We start from the raw sequence: 17,385 nt of genomic DNA, 5'->3' as shown, positions 1-17,385 counted from the left end.
GTGTGCCTTTATAAGCCCTGCAAATCTTTAGCTCAGGGCTCTGCTGTATGGGAGTGTAGGACGAGGCCTGAGCTACAGCCCATCTAAATAAAACCTTAAAACAGCTGTAAAGTCTGACTCTTGGTGGTGGTCTTGGTGGGGGTCCTGGTACCTGGGCACAACAGTAGAAACCTGAATACAGCTCAGCTTCTCTACTTGCTGTCTGTGTGACTTCAGGCAAGTTACCCAACCTTTCTGAGCTTCATTATCCTTTTTATGGCTCAAGTGATAAGAGTGCTAGCCTTGAGCAAAGGAAGCTCAGGGACAGTGTTCAGTCCATGAGTTCAAGCCCTAGGACTGGCAACAAAACAAAACAAAACGCAACCCACCCCCCAAACCAAAACAAAACATTAAAACATCCAAATTATTTGGGTGGCCCTCCAGAGGTTTGTCTGTCTTTTATCTACCCCTCCCCCACCCCCCACCCCCCTTGTGGTCCCTCCTGCTTGCTTTTCAGAGCTTTAGACCTTTTAGCTCTGCAAGTCTCCTGCTAAGGATGGATCCACAGGAGGTCTCAGAGCTTGAAGACATAACAAGCCACCACGGAGAGGGGAAAAAAAAGACTCCAAGAGAGAGCCACCTGCGGGGGGTGGGGGTGGGGGGGGAGGGGGCGGGGGGGGGGGAGGGAAGATCTGCTTGGGTTGGGAGCTCATCCAAGGAGCATTTGTTTTGTGAGGGGTCAGGTGGGAATGGAGGTGATCCTGCTGAGATGAATGAGAGGTACTGGAGGGCAGGCGCTGGGAACTGAGCCCAGCTCTGGTCACAAATGCTGCCAGTCCAGAACTGGAGGCTACAAAGCACAGGCTCACTGTTGCCTCTGGTCTTTTCCTCCCTCCCTTGACTGTCCACATTTATTGTCTTCTTAAAAAAAGAATAGCATAGGCCCCGGGGGCGGCCTCCCCCCCCCCCACACACCTGTAATCCTACCTACTTAGGAGGCTGAGATCTGAGGATTGTGGTTCAAAGACAGCTGGGGCAGGAAAGTCTGAGACTCTTTATCTCCAATTAACTACTCAGAAGAAAACCAGAAGTGGTGTTGTGGTTCAAGTGGTAGAGCACTAGCTTTGAGCAAAAGGACAGCACCAACATCCAGAGTTCAAGCCCTAGGATTGGCAAGGAAAAAAAAAGACTAGCATAGCAATGCAATAATTGTCAGAAGAATCTCTTCATTCTCCAAATGGAGGGAGGGACAGAAAGAAGGAAGATGGAAGGGAAGAAGGGAGAGAGGGAGAGAGACAGATGAGATTTCACAGGGAGATAAATCTCTACAGAGCCTAGGAAAGTCAGTCAGTCTTGAGACTTGTCCACTGCTCAGCTCTGTGACCAAAGATATATGTTATTTGATACCTAGATTTTCTCATGTAGGGGAGAAGCCTGAGATACCTCACAGAACTGTTTAGCTGTGCCTGTGCTTTCCCCCAACTCTTTGTGTGTGTGTGTGTGTGTGTGTGTGTGTGTGTGTGTGTGCATGTGTGCACGCACGAGCATTGGTCTTGGAGCTTGAACTCAGGGCCTGGTCACTGTCCCTGAGCTCTTTTACTCAAGGCTTGAGCCACAGATTCACTTCTAGTTTAAACTTAGGACCTCAGACTTGCAAGGCAAGCACTTTGCCACTCAAGCCCTGCCCAAAGCCCAGAAATCCTTTTTACAAAATTTCCAGGTGATTCTATGGCTTAGTAAAGTTTGAGAACTATCAGCTTAGGAAATAAACAAATACAGAAACTTTATTATTTTTTTCTTGGAGTTTGGTGCATGTGTGTGTGAATAATACATGTGTATAGGGATGGAAAGGAAGGCCTTATCTCCATCTATCTATTGATTGATCGATTTTTTTTTTTTTTTTTGGGCTGGTCCTAGAGTTTGAACTCTGGGCTGGGCCTGGGTACTGTCCTGGAGCTTCTGTTTTAATTTTTTTTTTTTCTCTAAGTGAGCTCTTAACCACTTGAGCCACAGTGCCACTGCTGGCTTTTTTGAGTAGTTTATTGGAGGTAAGAGTCTCAGAAAATTTCTTGCCCTTGCTGGATTCAAACGGAGATCCTCAGCATATAGTGTTTTTAGCAAGTATTCTCACCTCTCACGGGTTCACTGCTTAAAATTAGCCATGGAGATCACACTTAATTGGGGGTTGGAAAAACAAAAACAAACGAATAAAAAAAACCCAGTCCTGACAATGACCCTTAAGACCTTTTAAGAGTTATCTTTAAATTATTGAAAAAAGTTCCTTAGCATTCCTTTTTTTTTTTTTCCTTCAAAGATTTGAAATCCTTTCTGAACACATTCACATTTATCATTCAGGACAGCAATGCCATCTTTAACTTTCAACAGTGATATTTCATTGCCTTAGAGACTGTCTGACTAACATTCGTGGAACTCAGCTGGAGCCTGCTCTGCTGTCTGAGACAGGAAATCTGCTCAGCTCAGTCCTGGCTTCGTTTTGGCTATGTTCTGTGCTGCCTGAAATCTCCATTGCACTTGGCTAAGAATGAGGGGCCTTGTCAGAGTTCACTTTCTGCACATGTGATTTACAATGTGGAAGATCTGAAAACTGCAGAGCATTTCTCTGGCTAGTGTCACTCAGCTCCGAAAATGGAGGGGACAGAAACCTCATGTTAGCAGAAACCGTGCTTAAAAGCTTGACCAAACCCAGGAATCAGATGATCATAATATATTATTGTCTGATACCCAGAAACAACAAGATCCTTTAAAAATCAGTGTAAAATTTACTATGTTTGAGTAAGACATCAATACTGTGCTGTATGGCCTCCCGCATCCTATAGGTGGTCTGTTCAGAAGGGCCAGGAAAGGTCAAGGTGCCATTTCACAAATAGATAAGCAGTGTTGACCATAAGACTATAGTATTTATTTGTGTAATGTCCAAGGAAAAATTAGTACCCCTTAACAGGCTCTTTATGTGCATCATATTTATTTATTTATTTGAGTGCTAGTCCTGAGGCTTGAACTCAGGGTCTGAATGAGGCTAGTGCTCTACCACTTGAGCCACAGCTCCACTTCCAGCTTTTTTTTTTTTGTTGGTCATGGGGCTTGAACTCTGGGCCTGGGTGCTGTCCTTCAGCTCTTTTTTTTTTTTTTTTTTTTCAATTTTTTTATTGTGATTGTTTACATAATTTCCCAAATTTCACAGTACTGTGGGATAGATGCTTAGTTAAAGTCACAAACACATTCTAACTTTCATGGGGCAACTTCCATGTTGGTTGTGGGGCCTGAACTCTGGGCCTAGGTGCTGTCCCTCAGTGCTTCAGCTCAAGGATAGTGCTCTACCACTTGAGCCATAGCTCTACTTCTGGCTTTTTTCTGCTTATGTGGTGCTGAGAAGTCGAGCCCTGGGCTTCATGCAATGCAAGGCAAGCACCCTACCACTGAGCCACCTTCCTAGCCCTCTTATTTCTTTTTAATTGTAGGCAGATGGATAAAAAATGGTGGGTTTTTTGTTTGTTTGTTTGTGATGTGCAGGGCTTTTTTTGTTCATAGCTGGCACTTTACCACCTGAGCCATACCTGTAGACCAGTATTTTACTGGTTAGTTGGAGATGGAGTCTCACAGTCTGGGCTAGCTTTAAACTGATTCTCCAGATCTCAGCCTCCTGAGTAGCTAGGACTACAGATGTGAGCTACCAATACCTGGCTGAGATTTTTTTTTTTTTTTATTGTAAAGATACTATACAGAGGGTTACAGTTACATGAGTGAGGTAATGAGTACACTTCCACTTCCTCTTGAACATTGTTACCCCCTCCATTGTTTTCCCCCTACCATCCCCTCCCTCCCTCCCTTCCCCAAGGTTCTTTTTTTTTTTTTTTTTTTTTTTGATTGTGATTAAGTGATTACTTAATTTCCGGAAATTCACAGTATTGTGGAATAATGATGCTCATTTAAAGTCACAAGTTCATTCTAACTTTCCTGGAGCAAATTGTCTATCACAGTCTGTAATATATAACGGTGCTCATATGTTATATACCATATATGTGATCAGCAGCATGGGGATATTTAGTAGTGGTTCAACCAGATGAGTGGGAGTTCTTTGTTTCTTAAGTCCTGTTAGTTTTGTCATATCACCTAACATTTTGGATTCATCATCCACTTATCAGGGAGACCATGTACTGTTTGTCTCTTCGTTCTTGGCTTACCTCGCTCAACATGATTCCTTCTAGCTCCATCCATTTCCCTGCAAATGCCATTATTTTGTCATTTCTAATGGCTGCATAATATTCCATTGTGTATAGATACCACAATTTTTGGATCCATTCATCTGTGGTGGGGCATCTAGGTTGTTTCCATATCCTAGCTATTGCGAACAGTGCTGCAATAAACATGGAGGTGCACGTGTCCTTGTATATTGGTTCCTGTTGTTCAGGGTAGATGCCTAGAAGTGGTATGACTGGGTCGTAAGGGAGGTCAATCTTTAGCTTTCTAAGGACCCTCCAGACTGCTTTCCAAAGTGGTTGTATGAGTGTACATTCCCACCAGCAGTGTAATAGCGTTCCTCGTTCTCCACATCCCCTCCAGCATTTGTCGTTGGCTGATTTGTGGATGTGGGACATTCTGACTGGGGTAAGGTGGTATCTCAGGGTTGTCTTTATTTGCATTTCCTTCACCACCAGGGATGATGAACATTTCCTCATGTGTTTCTTTGCCATTTTTATTTCTTCATTTGAGAAGTCCCTCTTTAGTTCCCTTGCCCATTTAGTAATTGGTTTGTTGGATTTGGGAGGGATTAGTTTCTTGAGTTCCCTGTATATACAGGATGTTAACCCCTTGTCTGATATAATGCTGGTAAATATTTTTTCCCAATTGGTTGTCTTTCTAGCTTGGTTGCGATAGCTTTATCTGTGCAGAAGCTTTTTATTTTAAGGTAGTCCCATTTGTCGAGTCTCTCTCCAATTTGTTGTGACCCTGGGACTCTGTTCAGGAAGTTCCTTCCTGTGCCTATTAGTTCAAGTGTCTCTCCTACTCTGTCCTGCAGTAGTTTCAGAGATTCAGGTTTAATGTTAAGGTCTTTAATCCATTTTGAGTTGATGTTGGTGCATGGTGATAGGCTGGGGTCCACTTTTAGTTTTCTGCATGTGGCTGCCCAGTTTTCCCAGCACCAGCGGTTGAAGAGGCTGTGTTTCTTCCATTGTATGTCTTTGGCTCCTTTGTCGAATATCAGCTGGCTGTAGGCCTGTGGATTTATTTCTGGATCTTCTAGTCTGTTCCATTGGTCTTCGGGTCTGTTTTTGTGCCAGTACCATGCTGTCTTTGTTATTATAGCTCTGTAGTAGAGTTTGAAGTTCGGCATGGATAGCCCTCCCATATTGTCTTTATCCCCTAGAATTGTTTTGGCTATTCTAGGTCTTTTGTTGTTCCATATGAATTTTTGGACTGTTTTCTGTATTTCAGTGATGTACGTCATTGGGATTTTAATAGGAATTGCGTTGAATTTGTATATTAGTTTTGGAAGTATTACCATCTTTACTATATTAAGTCGGCCTATCCAAGAGCATTTCCTAGTGTCTTCTGCAATTTCTTTCTTTAACTTTTTATAGTTCTCATTAAATAGTTCTTTTACATCTTTGGTTAGGTTAATTCCTAAATATTTTATTTTTCGGGAGGTTATTGTAAATGGGGTTGCTCCCTTTATTTCCCTCTCTTCCTGTACATTATCAGTGTATAGGAAGGCAACTGATTTTTGTGGGTTTATTTTGTATCCTGCTATTTTGCCGAAGTGATTTATGATTGTCCTTCAGCTCTTTAGCTCAAGATGAACACTCTACCACTTGAGCCACAGTGTCATTTCCTGTTTTCTGGCGGTTTATTGGAGATAAAAGTCTCATGGACATTCCTGCCTGGGCTTTCTCTGAACCACGATCCTCAGATCTCAGCCTCCTGAGTAGCTAGTTATAGGCATGAACCACTGGCACCCAGCTGCTTCCAGCTTTTTTTTGTTGTTGTTAATTGGAGATAACAGGCTTTCCTGCCCACTGGCTTTGAACTGTGATCTTCAGATCTTAGGCATCTAGGTAGCTACATTTACAGGTTTGATCCACCAGTGTCTGGCTTATGTGAATTATTTTTTATCAGTGTATATTAATTGCATAAGAGGGCTATATTGTGATATATTCATATATGCATATAATGTTCTTTGATCAAATTTACTTCCTCTATTATTGTTTCTTAAATGTGAATGATTTCTTTATGCAGCCTAACATGGAGGAGCTGTTTTGAGCCTTAGTGGACAGATGAGGACTCTAGGTCTAGGCATGGATTAGTAAAGAGGAAGTCTAACACCACAGATGCTCTCACTCAGCAGCTGTGGGTCTGAACTGCTAACTTGTGCAGAACACTGCATCTAAAGAGCCCGCTTGGGGATCTTTTTGTAACTCAGGCCAGCACAGCTTGAATGACTTGGTCACTGAGTGTCCAGCTCCCATGTGCTGCCTCTGCTGGACACCTTTGAACAGCAAAAATTAGCATGTTCCTCTTGTCTGGCTCTGCATCCACCTTTGAGAATGTAACTCTCTCAAGTTCCTGCTCCTTGCCAGAGGCTGTGAGGATAAAGAACAGCTTTGCTCTCCAGATCTAACCAATACCTTTCCACACATGCAGGTACCCCAAGAAAGAGCTTAGAGTAGGGTTCAGGGGCTGGGACTATAAACTAAGTCATAAAGTTCAGTGGTTCTAGGCTAACTCCCACCACCACCACCATCAAATGCACCATCATTTTTGGAGGAAGCCACCACTGAGCTTCAGTTACCACCCACCGTGGGTGACATGGGACATCTAGATGATGGTCCCTGCTTGTTGTAATATCACTCCTCCAGGCCGTGAACTTTAGCTCTCTTACCTCTACAATCAACCCCCAGCCCCATGAAAACAGGTGGAATAGAGGAGATGCTGGCAGGGCTCTTAATGACCCCAAAGTCTGCACTCTCTTGCATCAATCCTACCTCTGTAGGGAAGAACTCTTTCAATAATCCAAGGACACTTTTGCTTATGATGCACAAAAACAGAGGCAGATATTGGAACTTTTTTTTTGTTGTTGTTGTATGGTCATGGTGGTCTGAACTCTGGGCCTGGATGCTGTCCCTCAGCTCTTCAGCTCAAGGTGAGCACTCTACCATTTGAACCACAATACTACTTCCAGCTTTTTCTGCTTATGTGGTGCTGAGGAATCGAATCCAGGGCCTCACGGGTGCAAGGCAAGCACTCTACCACTGAGCCACCTTCCCAGCCCAGGTAGTGGCACTTTTTACTGTGTTCTGACTTCCAGCCCCCAGCCCAAGGGAAAACAAAATGGTTCTTTCCTATTAGCATCTTTTAACAGCATAAAGGTCATCACACAATTATAATGAGATTACCCAACCCAAGCCAGCTGTTTCTACCTTGGCTGAGTTCATCACTTTCTCTGAGGGTTTCTTTTGGTTCTTCATGAGAGTCCAGTTCATCTCCACTTCTCTATTGGGATAATATACCATAAAGAATTTATCAGACAAAATTAGGCAAACACCCCTATGATCCATACTCTAGTTTTGTTAGCTGCCTCCTCCTCCTCCTCTTTCCTCCTCCTTTTCTTCTCTCTCCCTCCCTCCTTCCCTTCTTCCCTCCCTCACTCTTTCTTTTCTTTTTTCTTTTTTGGGTCTGGTCATGGGGCCTGAACTCTGGGCCTGGGCGCTGTCCCTCAGCTCTTCAGCTCAAGGCTAGCGCTCTGCCACTTGCGCCACAGCGCCACTTCTGGCTTTTTTCTTTTTGCTTATGTGGTGCTGAGGGATCGAACCCAGGGCCTCATGCATGCAAGGCAAGCGCTCTACCACTGAGTCACCTTTCCAGCCCCCCTCCCTCCCTCTTTCCTTCCCTCCCCCCTCCCCTTTCTGTGCAGGGACCAAACCAAGGGCCTCAACTTCCTAGGCAAGCATTAGTTATAGTTTGGATAGAAGTTGGGTCCCTCTAAGCTAGGTGATAGTAGCTCATGCTTGTAATCCTAGCTATTCAGGAGGCTGAATGCTGAGGATTAAAGTTTGAAGCTCAGACAGACAAATCCATGAGACTCTCATCTCCAAGTAACTAGCATAAAGCTGGAAGTGGAGGTGTAGCTCAAATGGTAGAGTGCTAACCCTGAGCATAAAAACCAAGGTGAGGGCTGGGAGTGGGGCTTAGTGGTAGAGTGCTTGCCTAGCATGCATGAAGCCCTGAGTTTGATTCCTCAGTACCACATAAACAGAAAAGGCCAGAAGTGGCATTGTCACTCAAGTGGTAGGGTAATATCCTTGAGCAAAAGAGTCTCAGGGACAGTGCCCAGACCCTGAGTTCAAGCCCCAGGAATGGCCAAAAAAGAAAACCAAACAAAACACAAACAAACCAAGGAGAGCATATTACTCTGAATGTCCTGTACTGGCGCGCGCGTGCGCGCGCACACACACACACACACACACACACACACACACACACACACACACACACACACACACACACAAAGGAAGACAAGGAGGAGAAGGAGGAAGAAGAAGAAGAAGAAGAAGAAGAAGAAGAAGAAGAAGAAGAAGAAGAAGAAGAAGAAGAAGAAGAAGAAGAAGAAGAAGAAGAAGAAAAGGAAAGAAGAAGAAAGGAGAAGCACGAGGAACAAAAAAAAAGGAAGGAAGGAAGGAAAAAGAAAGAAGAGAAAATGAAAACCAAACTGGCATGGTGGCAAGTGTTTGTAATATGCTGGATGTGCTAGCATGGCAACTGAGCCACCTTCCCAGTCCTGTTACCTACTTCTTATGAAATGAGTTCATGTACATGAAATTTAAGACAGAGCCTAACACAGTAACATTAGCTCAGTAATGTTAGCAACTGCGATTATTTACTTTTCTTTGCATTTTTGTGCTGCTTCCATTTTTAAAAATCTACCCGCATCCCCTGAAATGTGCAATGCTTCCTACATACACCAAGGAGAAATGAATGAAATACTGTGAAGATAAGATGCATTACATTTGGGGCTGGGAAGGTGGCTCAGTGGTAGAGCGCTTGCCTTGCATGCATGAGGCCCTGGGTTTGATTCCTCACTACCACATAAGCAAAAAAAAAAAAAAAAAAGCTGGAACTGTTGCTGTGGCTCAAGGGGTAGAATGCCAGCCCTGAGCCAAAGAAGCTCAGGGACAGCACCCAGGCCCCTGAGTTCAAGCCCCAAGAATGGCAATAAATAAATAAATAAACATGTTCTTATTGTAATTCCTTAGCAAGGATACCTTTTTTTTTTTTTTTTTTTGCCAGTTGTAAGGCCTGAACTCTGGGCCTGGGCACTGTCCCTCAGCTCTTCAGCTCAATGCTAGCACTCTACCACTTAAGCCACAGCACCACTTCTGGCTTTTTCTGCTTATGTGGTGCTGAGGAATCAAACCCAGGGCCTCATGCATGCAAGGCAAGCACTCTACCACTGAGCCACCTTCCCAGCCCAAGGATATCTTTTTACCATACCATGCACTTAATTTATTGTTGCTTAGGATCTTTTCCCTGTACTACCTTGGAGAGAGCAGAGAACTTGGTCTGATATGGAGTAGTGTGTGTGTATGTGTGTGTGCGTGTGCACATGTGCACACACATAGTGCACAATACTGGGGCTTTAACAAATGCAGGGCCTTGAGTTCTTGCTTTGTCACTCAAAGCTGATGCTCTACTACTTTGAGCCACACTTCTTCTTCTGTCTTTTTTTGTTGTTTATTTGGCTGGTTAATTGGAGATAAGAGCCTCATGGATTTTTCTGCCCAGGCTGGCTTGGAACTGTGGTCCTCATGTCTCAGTCTCTCAAGTAGCGAACATGACATGCATGAAACACCAGTGTTCAGCCTTGGTGTGCGGTTGTATTTTTGTGGTTTTTTTAGAGGAGTGGTGCAGGGCTGGGACTGGAATCTTAGGACTTGTGAATGCTAGAGGACTCCATCACTGATCTACATTCTAAGCCCACTTTGGTCTGTTGTGTTGATGGATGTAATCTAGTATGCGAAAGTGCCAGATACATACCAGGTGCTCACATATGGACTAAATGGAATATTGATAATGATGATGATATCACTATCCTAGGAAGTACCAGCCTTAGGACTCTAAGTCCCAAGGAAAAAAGTAAACGATTGCTAAGAATAAAGGGGACCATGGATGAAAGTTCACTGACGGAAGTTCTCCTCTCCCTATTTCTGTCTTTCAGAGTCCCTTCTTTCAAGGGATGGTGCCCTTGAAGGTAGCATGGTGGAAGCCTTCCTTCCATGCCAACCCTGTTTCTATTCCCGGTCAGTTGCTTGGATTCCATGGTCACTTGTTTTCAGTTCAGTTAGTGCTGAGAAGTACAAAGAATGGGTAGGAAAAAGCTGAGTGTTGAAATGGATGGGTTAATTCTTGGAGCATTTGGTGAGCACCTTCCATGGCCAGAGACTGTGTTAGAAGCTGGGGTGGGAGCAAATATTCTAAAAATAGACAAAGATATTCTCCTCATTAGAGTGCTCAGTATCTTAACCAGAAACCAATCACGTTTGGGAGATCAGCACTTGAAGAACAGAAAACAAAGCCAAATACTTCCAAGAGAATCTATAGCTGACTTCTAAATAGTTAACTCAACAATCAGACTTCTTCACAGCAGTTATATCAACTTTACCAAGTCATACTTGTAAACCAGTAGCACTGTTAGTTACTGTGGAGATAAAATGAATTACATTTGACTGTTTCAAAGGTGATTCAAAGTTATTCTTCTCTATTCCCTGTCCCCACCACTCTAACCAGATACCCAACTGATTTGTCCCCGATGGCTCACTGAGATTACTGTCCTAATTTGTTCTTTCTTCATCTTGCTACCAACTGCCTCATTTTCTATCCCTTCTGATAAAGTAGAAGCGCCCAGGGACTTCTGAAGCTGTTTTTGCACCATGCAGGAGTGTGTTAACTGGAATTCCTGTGTATGTGTCTATAAAACCCCTCGCCTTCTCAGTGTGAGTTCACCTTCAGGAACGGCGTCATGTCGATGTGCAGCTTGCACGTGTAAACTTCTGTTTCGTTTGAACATATCAGCCCTTTATTTATACAGCTTTGAGGCTCTCCTGTCTTCTGAGCTGCTGCCTCCAAGGACTGCCTGGCTCCCTGGGAGAGAAACAGAAAGCCCAGCTTTCACAAGAATGATACACATTGCGACAAGAGCCAGTCCAAATCCCCTAATATTTATAAAAAGCAATTTCTTTTCATCGCTCTCACACTAGTAGCAACACATCTATTTTTATTACCACCAAAGACACAGGGGACCCCATAGGTGTAGAGAATGAAAGACTGGTTAAGAGTGTCCGGAGAAGGGAAAGAGGCCTTCCCAGGTTTGTAATTATTTCATTTAATCCTCCCAACAACCCTGTGAGATGAGGAATCTGGGAGCCTCTGGGAGGCTCAGCAACTTTCACAAGTCATTCAGCTGGCATATGAAGGAGCTAAAATCCCTGTCCAAGGCTCTTTCTTTTTTTTTTTCCAGTCTTGAGGCTTGAATTCAGGTCCTGGATGCTGTCCCTGAGCCATTTTGCTCAAGGCTAGCGCTCTACCACTTGAACTACAGCTCCACTTCCAGCTTTTTTGTTGTTGTTGCTGTTGTAATTTATTGGAGAAAAAAGTCTTTTGGACTTTCCTGCCCATGCTGGCTTTGAGCTATGATCCTCAGATTTCAGTGTCCTGAGTAGCTAAGGTTACAGGTATGAGCCACTGGTGCTTGGCTTGTTTTTGTTTTTGAGACCAAGTGTTGCTGTGCAGCACAGGTTAGTTGTGCTTATGATCCTACTACTTTAGCCTTTAGCATGTTGGAATTACAGGAGTGAATCACCATGCCCAACTCTAAGACTCCTTTGTTGTTGTCATCTGTAGCCAGTACTCCACTGGGTTCATGACACTTGGCTTGTTGGCCGACATTCTAACAACTGAGTCATGCCTCTAATCCCTAAGACTTTTTTTTGTCGGTCATAGGGTTTGAACTCTGGGCCTGAATGCCGTCCCTCAGCTCTTTAGCTAGTGTTCTACCACTTGAACCATTGCGCCACTTCCGGTTTTCTGGTGGTTTATTGGAGATAAGAATCTCAGGGACAGGGCTGAGAAGATGGCTTAGTGGTAGAGCGCTCGCCTTGCATGCTTGAGGCCCTGGGTTGATTCCTCAGCACCACATAAACAGAAAAAAAAGAAACCAGAAGTGACACTGTGGCTCAAGTGGTAGAGTGCTAGCCTTGAGCTGAAGAGCTGAGGGACAGTGCCCAGGCCCAGAGTTCAGGCCCCATGACCGGCCCCCCCCCTCCCTCCCCCCCACAAAAAAAAAAGAATCTCAGGGACTTTCCTGCCCAGGCTGGCTTTGAACCACAATCCTCAGATCTCAGCCTTCTGAGTAGCTAGGATTACAGGCATGAGCCACTGGTGCCCAGCTCTAAGACTCCTTTTTAAAATGAGATCTTTATATTTCTATAAGTTCTACAAATCAAACCTGCCTTACAGCAAATATAGTTATAGCAAGATCCCAATTTTTTTTGGTGGGTCCGGTTGTGGGGCCTGAACTCTGGGCCTGGGAGCTGTCCCTCAGCTCTTCAGCTCAAGGCTAGTACTCTACCCCTTGAGCCACAGCGCCACTTCCAGCTTTTTTTTTTCTGCTTATGTGGTGCTGAGGAATCGAACCCAGGGCCTCATGCATGCAAGGCAAGCGCGCTACCACTGAGCCACCTTCCCAGCCCTCCAATTCTTTTTTGAGCTGAAAATATATTTGGTATATTAGAAAACTTGGTCTGAACCAGGCACAGTGGCTCATGCATATAATCCCAGCTGTGTGGGAGGTGGAGATCTGGAGGATGGAGGTCCAAGGGCAGCTATGATGGCAAGCACCTGTGGGCTCAGCTATGTGGCAGGCCGTAGGTTTTATTTTAGGCCAGCCCTAGGCAAAAGAGATGCCAGACCCTACTTGCAAAACCAAACCAAACCAAACAAAAACACAACATCAAAAATAAACTAAAAAGAAAAAGGGCTAGAAACCAGGAAATTTGGCTCAAGTGGTAGAGTACTTGCCTAGCAAGCATAGGGCCCTAGTTCAAACCTTATTATTGCCCTCTGCACTCCCCTGACTCCCCCCCCCCCCGAAAAAAAAATAGGAAAGTAAGTGTCACTTGAATAAATGTGGCTGAGAAGGAAGGAGAATTAGACAAGAGGAGTCTGGGAGGCCTGGGGAGACTGGTATTTGGGGCCAGCTCTCTATAGTCACTACCATGCACAGTTTGATCTGAAAGTTGCCTTCCAGCCCACATTCCACCCTGCAACTGCAACTGGGTGATCTTTACAAGATGCAGACTAACCACATCACTCTTCTGTTTAACACTTTCTAAGACCACTGCCAATAGGCTTAGGTTTATGAGGCCATTATTGCCTGGTTCTATCTCCCCAGTTTCATTTATTTATTTAATAAATATGTATTGGGTATTAAAAAAATCCCTCTAGTACTTGAGATTTAATTCAGGACCTCATGCTTACTAGGCAGGTACTTTACCACTTTTATTTTTTATTTGTTTCACATAGGGTCTTATGCTGTGGCTGGGCTTGGATGAAGATTGTCCTACCTCCACCTCCCAAGTAGCTGGGATTACAGGTGTGTACAGCTTTAAGTGTCCTCTCTGTGCCACACAGAGTGCCTTATGTGGGCAGAAGTCCCCACTGTTATGGAGAATGTGCCTCCCTTCCACTGAGAGGGAGGAAAGAACAAAGAAGGAAATGAAGGTTTTTGCTTTTGTTTTGCCAGTTGTGGGGCCTGAACTCTGGGCCTGGACGCTGTCCCTCAGCTCAGCTCTTCAGCTCAAGGCTAGTGTTCTACCACTTGAGCCACAGTGCCACTTCTGTTTTTTTCTGCTGAGGAATCGAACCCAGGGCCTCATGCATGCAAGGCAAGCACTCTACCACTGAGCCACCTTCCCAGCCCATGAAGTTTAAATCATGTCAGAAGGTGATTCACAGCAGGTGATTCAGTCCCTCTCCACCCCCTACCCCTTACCCCCCCTCCACTGCAAAATGGTGAAGCTCTGGGAGACAGGGGCCATAGCTGTCTTGTTCCCAAGTCACAGCAGTGCTTGACTCAGGGTTCTAATACACAGCTTAGATGTAAGGGATATATAAGTGACAGACAGCAGAGGCAGCTAGTGTATGGTCCCTCTCGCTGGAAATGGAGAGGGGACAGAGACACATCTTCATAGGAAGTATGCATTGACCTCCAGAGGCCTGACTTCTGCAAGGCACTGGTCTCTCACTCCCAGAGAGAAAAGCTATTTGTTATTTTTTCAGACTTGACTTTTGGGGGTCATATACATTAGTGTGCTATGAGATCACCCTGGGTGGGGACTTGATCATCTCCATATTTTCTAAGAGACTAACTCTCAGATGTCTGTCTGTCTCTCTGGGCAGCCATAAACTCTCCTTCCCATAACATTTCTATTACTTGTAAGCATTCAAGAGGAATTAACAGTTGGTGGGTTACCACAAGCAGCCATCATTCCAATGAACACCCACACCCTTTTCCTTTGTTTTGAAATGTGGCTAGAGATAAGGATTTTTTTTTTTTATGAATACATAGCCAGTTTTTTGTCATCTCAGCCATATATCAGATTAGCTTCTCAGGCAGACATCCCCTTGCTCTTTTCTAGATCAAATGGAAACCTTTGGTCCAAGCTTGAGTCAGACAGAGCATTCTGATCTTCCTAGATTCTACAGTCTTGCATGAAACATGGATGGAATAAACAGAAATCAGATACTACTGATTTAATTATCAGTATTTCACCATTATCCCCAAGGAAGATTTTGTATTAGGCTGGAGGACAAAAAACACAGCCAAGACCAGTTCCAATGCCTGGAATCATTTTAATTCCTTAAATGGTGCTGACTGAAGTGGGGAGTTGGGGGGTTTTGAGAAAAGTTGACCTGTAAATCTTTTTCTTTAAAAAATTTTTTTTATTGTGAAAATACCGGACAGAGGGGTTATAATTAATTACATGGGCAAGGCAATGAGTACATTTCTTATCAAGCATTGTTGCCTCCTCTGTAAATCTTTTTCTATAATAATTCTTCATGTTAAGGGCCAGTAATTCTACTTAGTGAGATGTTTTCAGTGAAATCTCTACAGCAACTGGAATGCACAGTTGTGATTTTGCTTATTAGTTTTAAGAGTTCTAGAAAAATAAATGATAGGGAGAAAGAGTTTGGGAGATAGGAGGAAAGAAAAGATTAAACACAGAGGATTCTGAGTTATTGATAGAAGACAGAAAGTTGAATCCAGGAAAGCAAGTCATGTGCTTGGGTGGTTTCTATTTAGTCATGAAACTGGTATTTATCGAGTACCTTACCATGTGTCAGCAAATAAGCACTTAACTAAGAAGGATGATTTTAGATGGTGACTCATCTATGAGATGATGCAATAGTGATAGAGGATGGGGGATGGTGATGGGAATTGAGAGGAATGAGTGACTTGCTGGTCAGGTGGTCAGGGAAGATGAGGAATGAGGTGATCAACTTGATCATCAAATTTATCATTCCTAATTAAGGATGATCGGAAATGGGTGACTTTCTGGGGTGGTCAGAGAAGATCTCTCTGAGGAAGTGACATTGGAGTCAAGACTAGATGACTGGAAGGAGCCAATCAGCTGAGCACTGATAGCTCACGCCAATAATCCTAGCTACTCAGAAGGCTGAGCTGTGAGGGTCAAGGTTTGAAGGCAGATAAGAAACTCTTATTGGGCTGGGAAGTTGGCTCAGTGGTAGAGTGCTTGCCTTGCATGCATGAGGCCCTGGGTTTAATTCCTCAGCACCACATAAGCAGAAAAAACCTGGAAGGGTACTGTGGCTCAAGTGGTAGAGAGCTAGCCTGGAGCTGAAAAGCTGAAGGACAGTGCCCAGGCCCAGAGTTCAGCCCCCACGAACGACCAAAAAAAAAAAAAAAAGACTCATCTCCAATTCATTAACAAAAACTTGGAAGTAGAACTATGGTTCAAGTAGTAGAAAACCATCCTTGAGTGAAAAAGGCAAGTGGGCTTCAGTTTAAGCCCCAGTGCTGAAACGTTGTGGGGAGGAGTGAGGGAATGAGCCAGCCCAAGATAAAGATATTGATCTTTAGCAGTCTACATTATTGTGATCTGATTGTTTGGAGAGTAAACTCAAGCAGGAACTCTTTGGAAAGGAGAGTTTCTGATTCTTAGCCTGCTCTTCCCTGAAAGTCTGGGCTCCATCTTTGGCATTGTGAGATCCCTTCTGTTATCAGGGTACAGTAATCAAAACTGATACTCAAATCTCTTGAGCATGTTGAGGGCAAAGACAGCAGGATACCCAAGGGCCAAGGACTCTAAAAGTGTAGGAAAGAGAAGAAAATACAAGGCTAAATGGAAGGGTGGAAAATGGGAAAAAGAGGACTGAAAGAAAGCAGAGATGCCTACAGTTTTTTTTTTTAATTTAATGGTTATTTTTCCTTTTATTTTATTAATCTTATGTGGTACCAAGGAATTGAACCTAGGGCCTCATGCATACTAGGCAAACACTTAACCACTAAGCCACATTCCCTGCCCTGCCTACAGTTTTAGTTGGTTTTGTTTTTGTATACACTTTAGTGGGGACGACTCAATAGCGAATGGAAAAGATGACAAGTTTAGCAGAAACTCTAAAGCCATCCCTTGCTTTGTACAAATTGATGTGAATAAAAAAATGTTTCATCTATAGTGTACATCTATACAGTATTTTTAATATTCAGCTTAAAACACTTGGAAGCCTTTCTGTTTAGTAAAAGAAACAATAAAGATTAATGAGTTAATTTGGTAAAGCTGATTTGAATTGCACAGGAGGCATTTCATAAGTGCTTGGCATTTAAATAGCTATCTGACATTTAAAAGGAGATGACTGCTAATGAATTCAAGAGCTAATCTTACACTCTAACCGAGGGAGCATTGGAAAATCCAGGCTGTAAACTTAATGCTATTCAATTGAGATATGGGCTGTATGCAAATAACCATGGGACAAATACAGCAAAACTTAAAGCGGGTATCATTAAAATTAAGTAAATAATTTATCATTTTCTTGCTTAGTGTTGGATCATAGTATCTGAGCTGCAGACCCAGGGAAAAACCTTTTCCCCTGTAATTTTTTCCTCCTCTTTTCACTTTGCATATTTTGAGTTAGCTCTACAAGTCGTCTTGGCATGGCTAAGGAGATGAGATTCTGAAGCCAAGCAGCTACCATGACACGCCTGATCCCCAAAGTCCCCAAAGGCAAGGATCTGTCCTGAAGGCGTTCCTCTGGGCCTCCTCCTGATGTCTCCCACTCCTTTCTAATTGGGGTTCCCCACCTTTGTAGCTGCCGCTT

At 43.7% G+C, this 17,385-nt stretch overlaps 1 protein-coding gene across 3 annotated transcripts in view; it reads right to left on the bottom strand.

Moving 5' to 3' along the window:
• The window catches only part of Kiaa2012 (KIAA2012 ortholog), a 116,966-nt gene that overhangs the window by 28,970 nt on the left and 70,611 nt on the right, over positions 1 to 17,385 (bottom strand). For all 3 annotated transcript variants that reach the window (XM_069995836.1, XM_069995838.1, XM_069995837.1), the window contains exons 13-14: positions 10,996 to 11,133; positions 7,416 to 7,488 (exon numbers count right to left, since the gene is read on the bottom strand). In XM_069995836.1, the coding sequence (XP_069851937.1) occupies positions 7,416 to 7,488; positions 10,996 to 11,133 (211 nt within the window). The remainder of the gene's footprint in view (positions 1 to 7,415; positions 7,489 to 10,995; positions 11,134 to 17,385) is intronic.

This window comes from Dipodomys merriami, unplaced genomic scaffold (assembly GCF_024711535.1).
Source record: "Dipodomys merriami isolate MVZ:Mamm:240054 unplaced genomic scaffold, mDipMer1.0.p SCAF_49, whole genome shotgun sequence".
Taxonomy (NCBI): Eukaryota; Metazoa; Chordata; class Mammalia; order Rodentia; family Heteromyidae; genus Dipodomys; species Dipodomys merriami.
The sequence above is the reverse complement of the archived record's forward strand: the minus strand, read 5'-3'. Positions and strand labels throughout refer to the sequence as shown.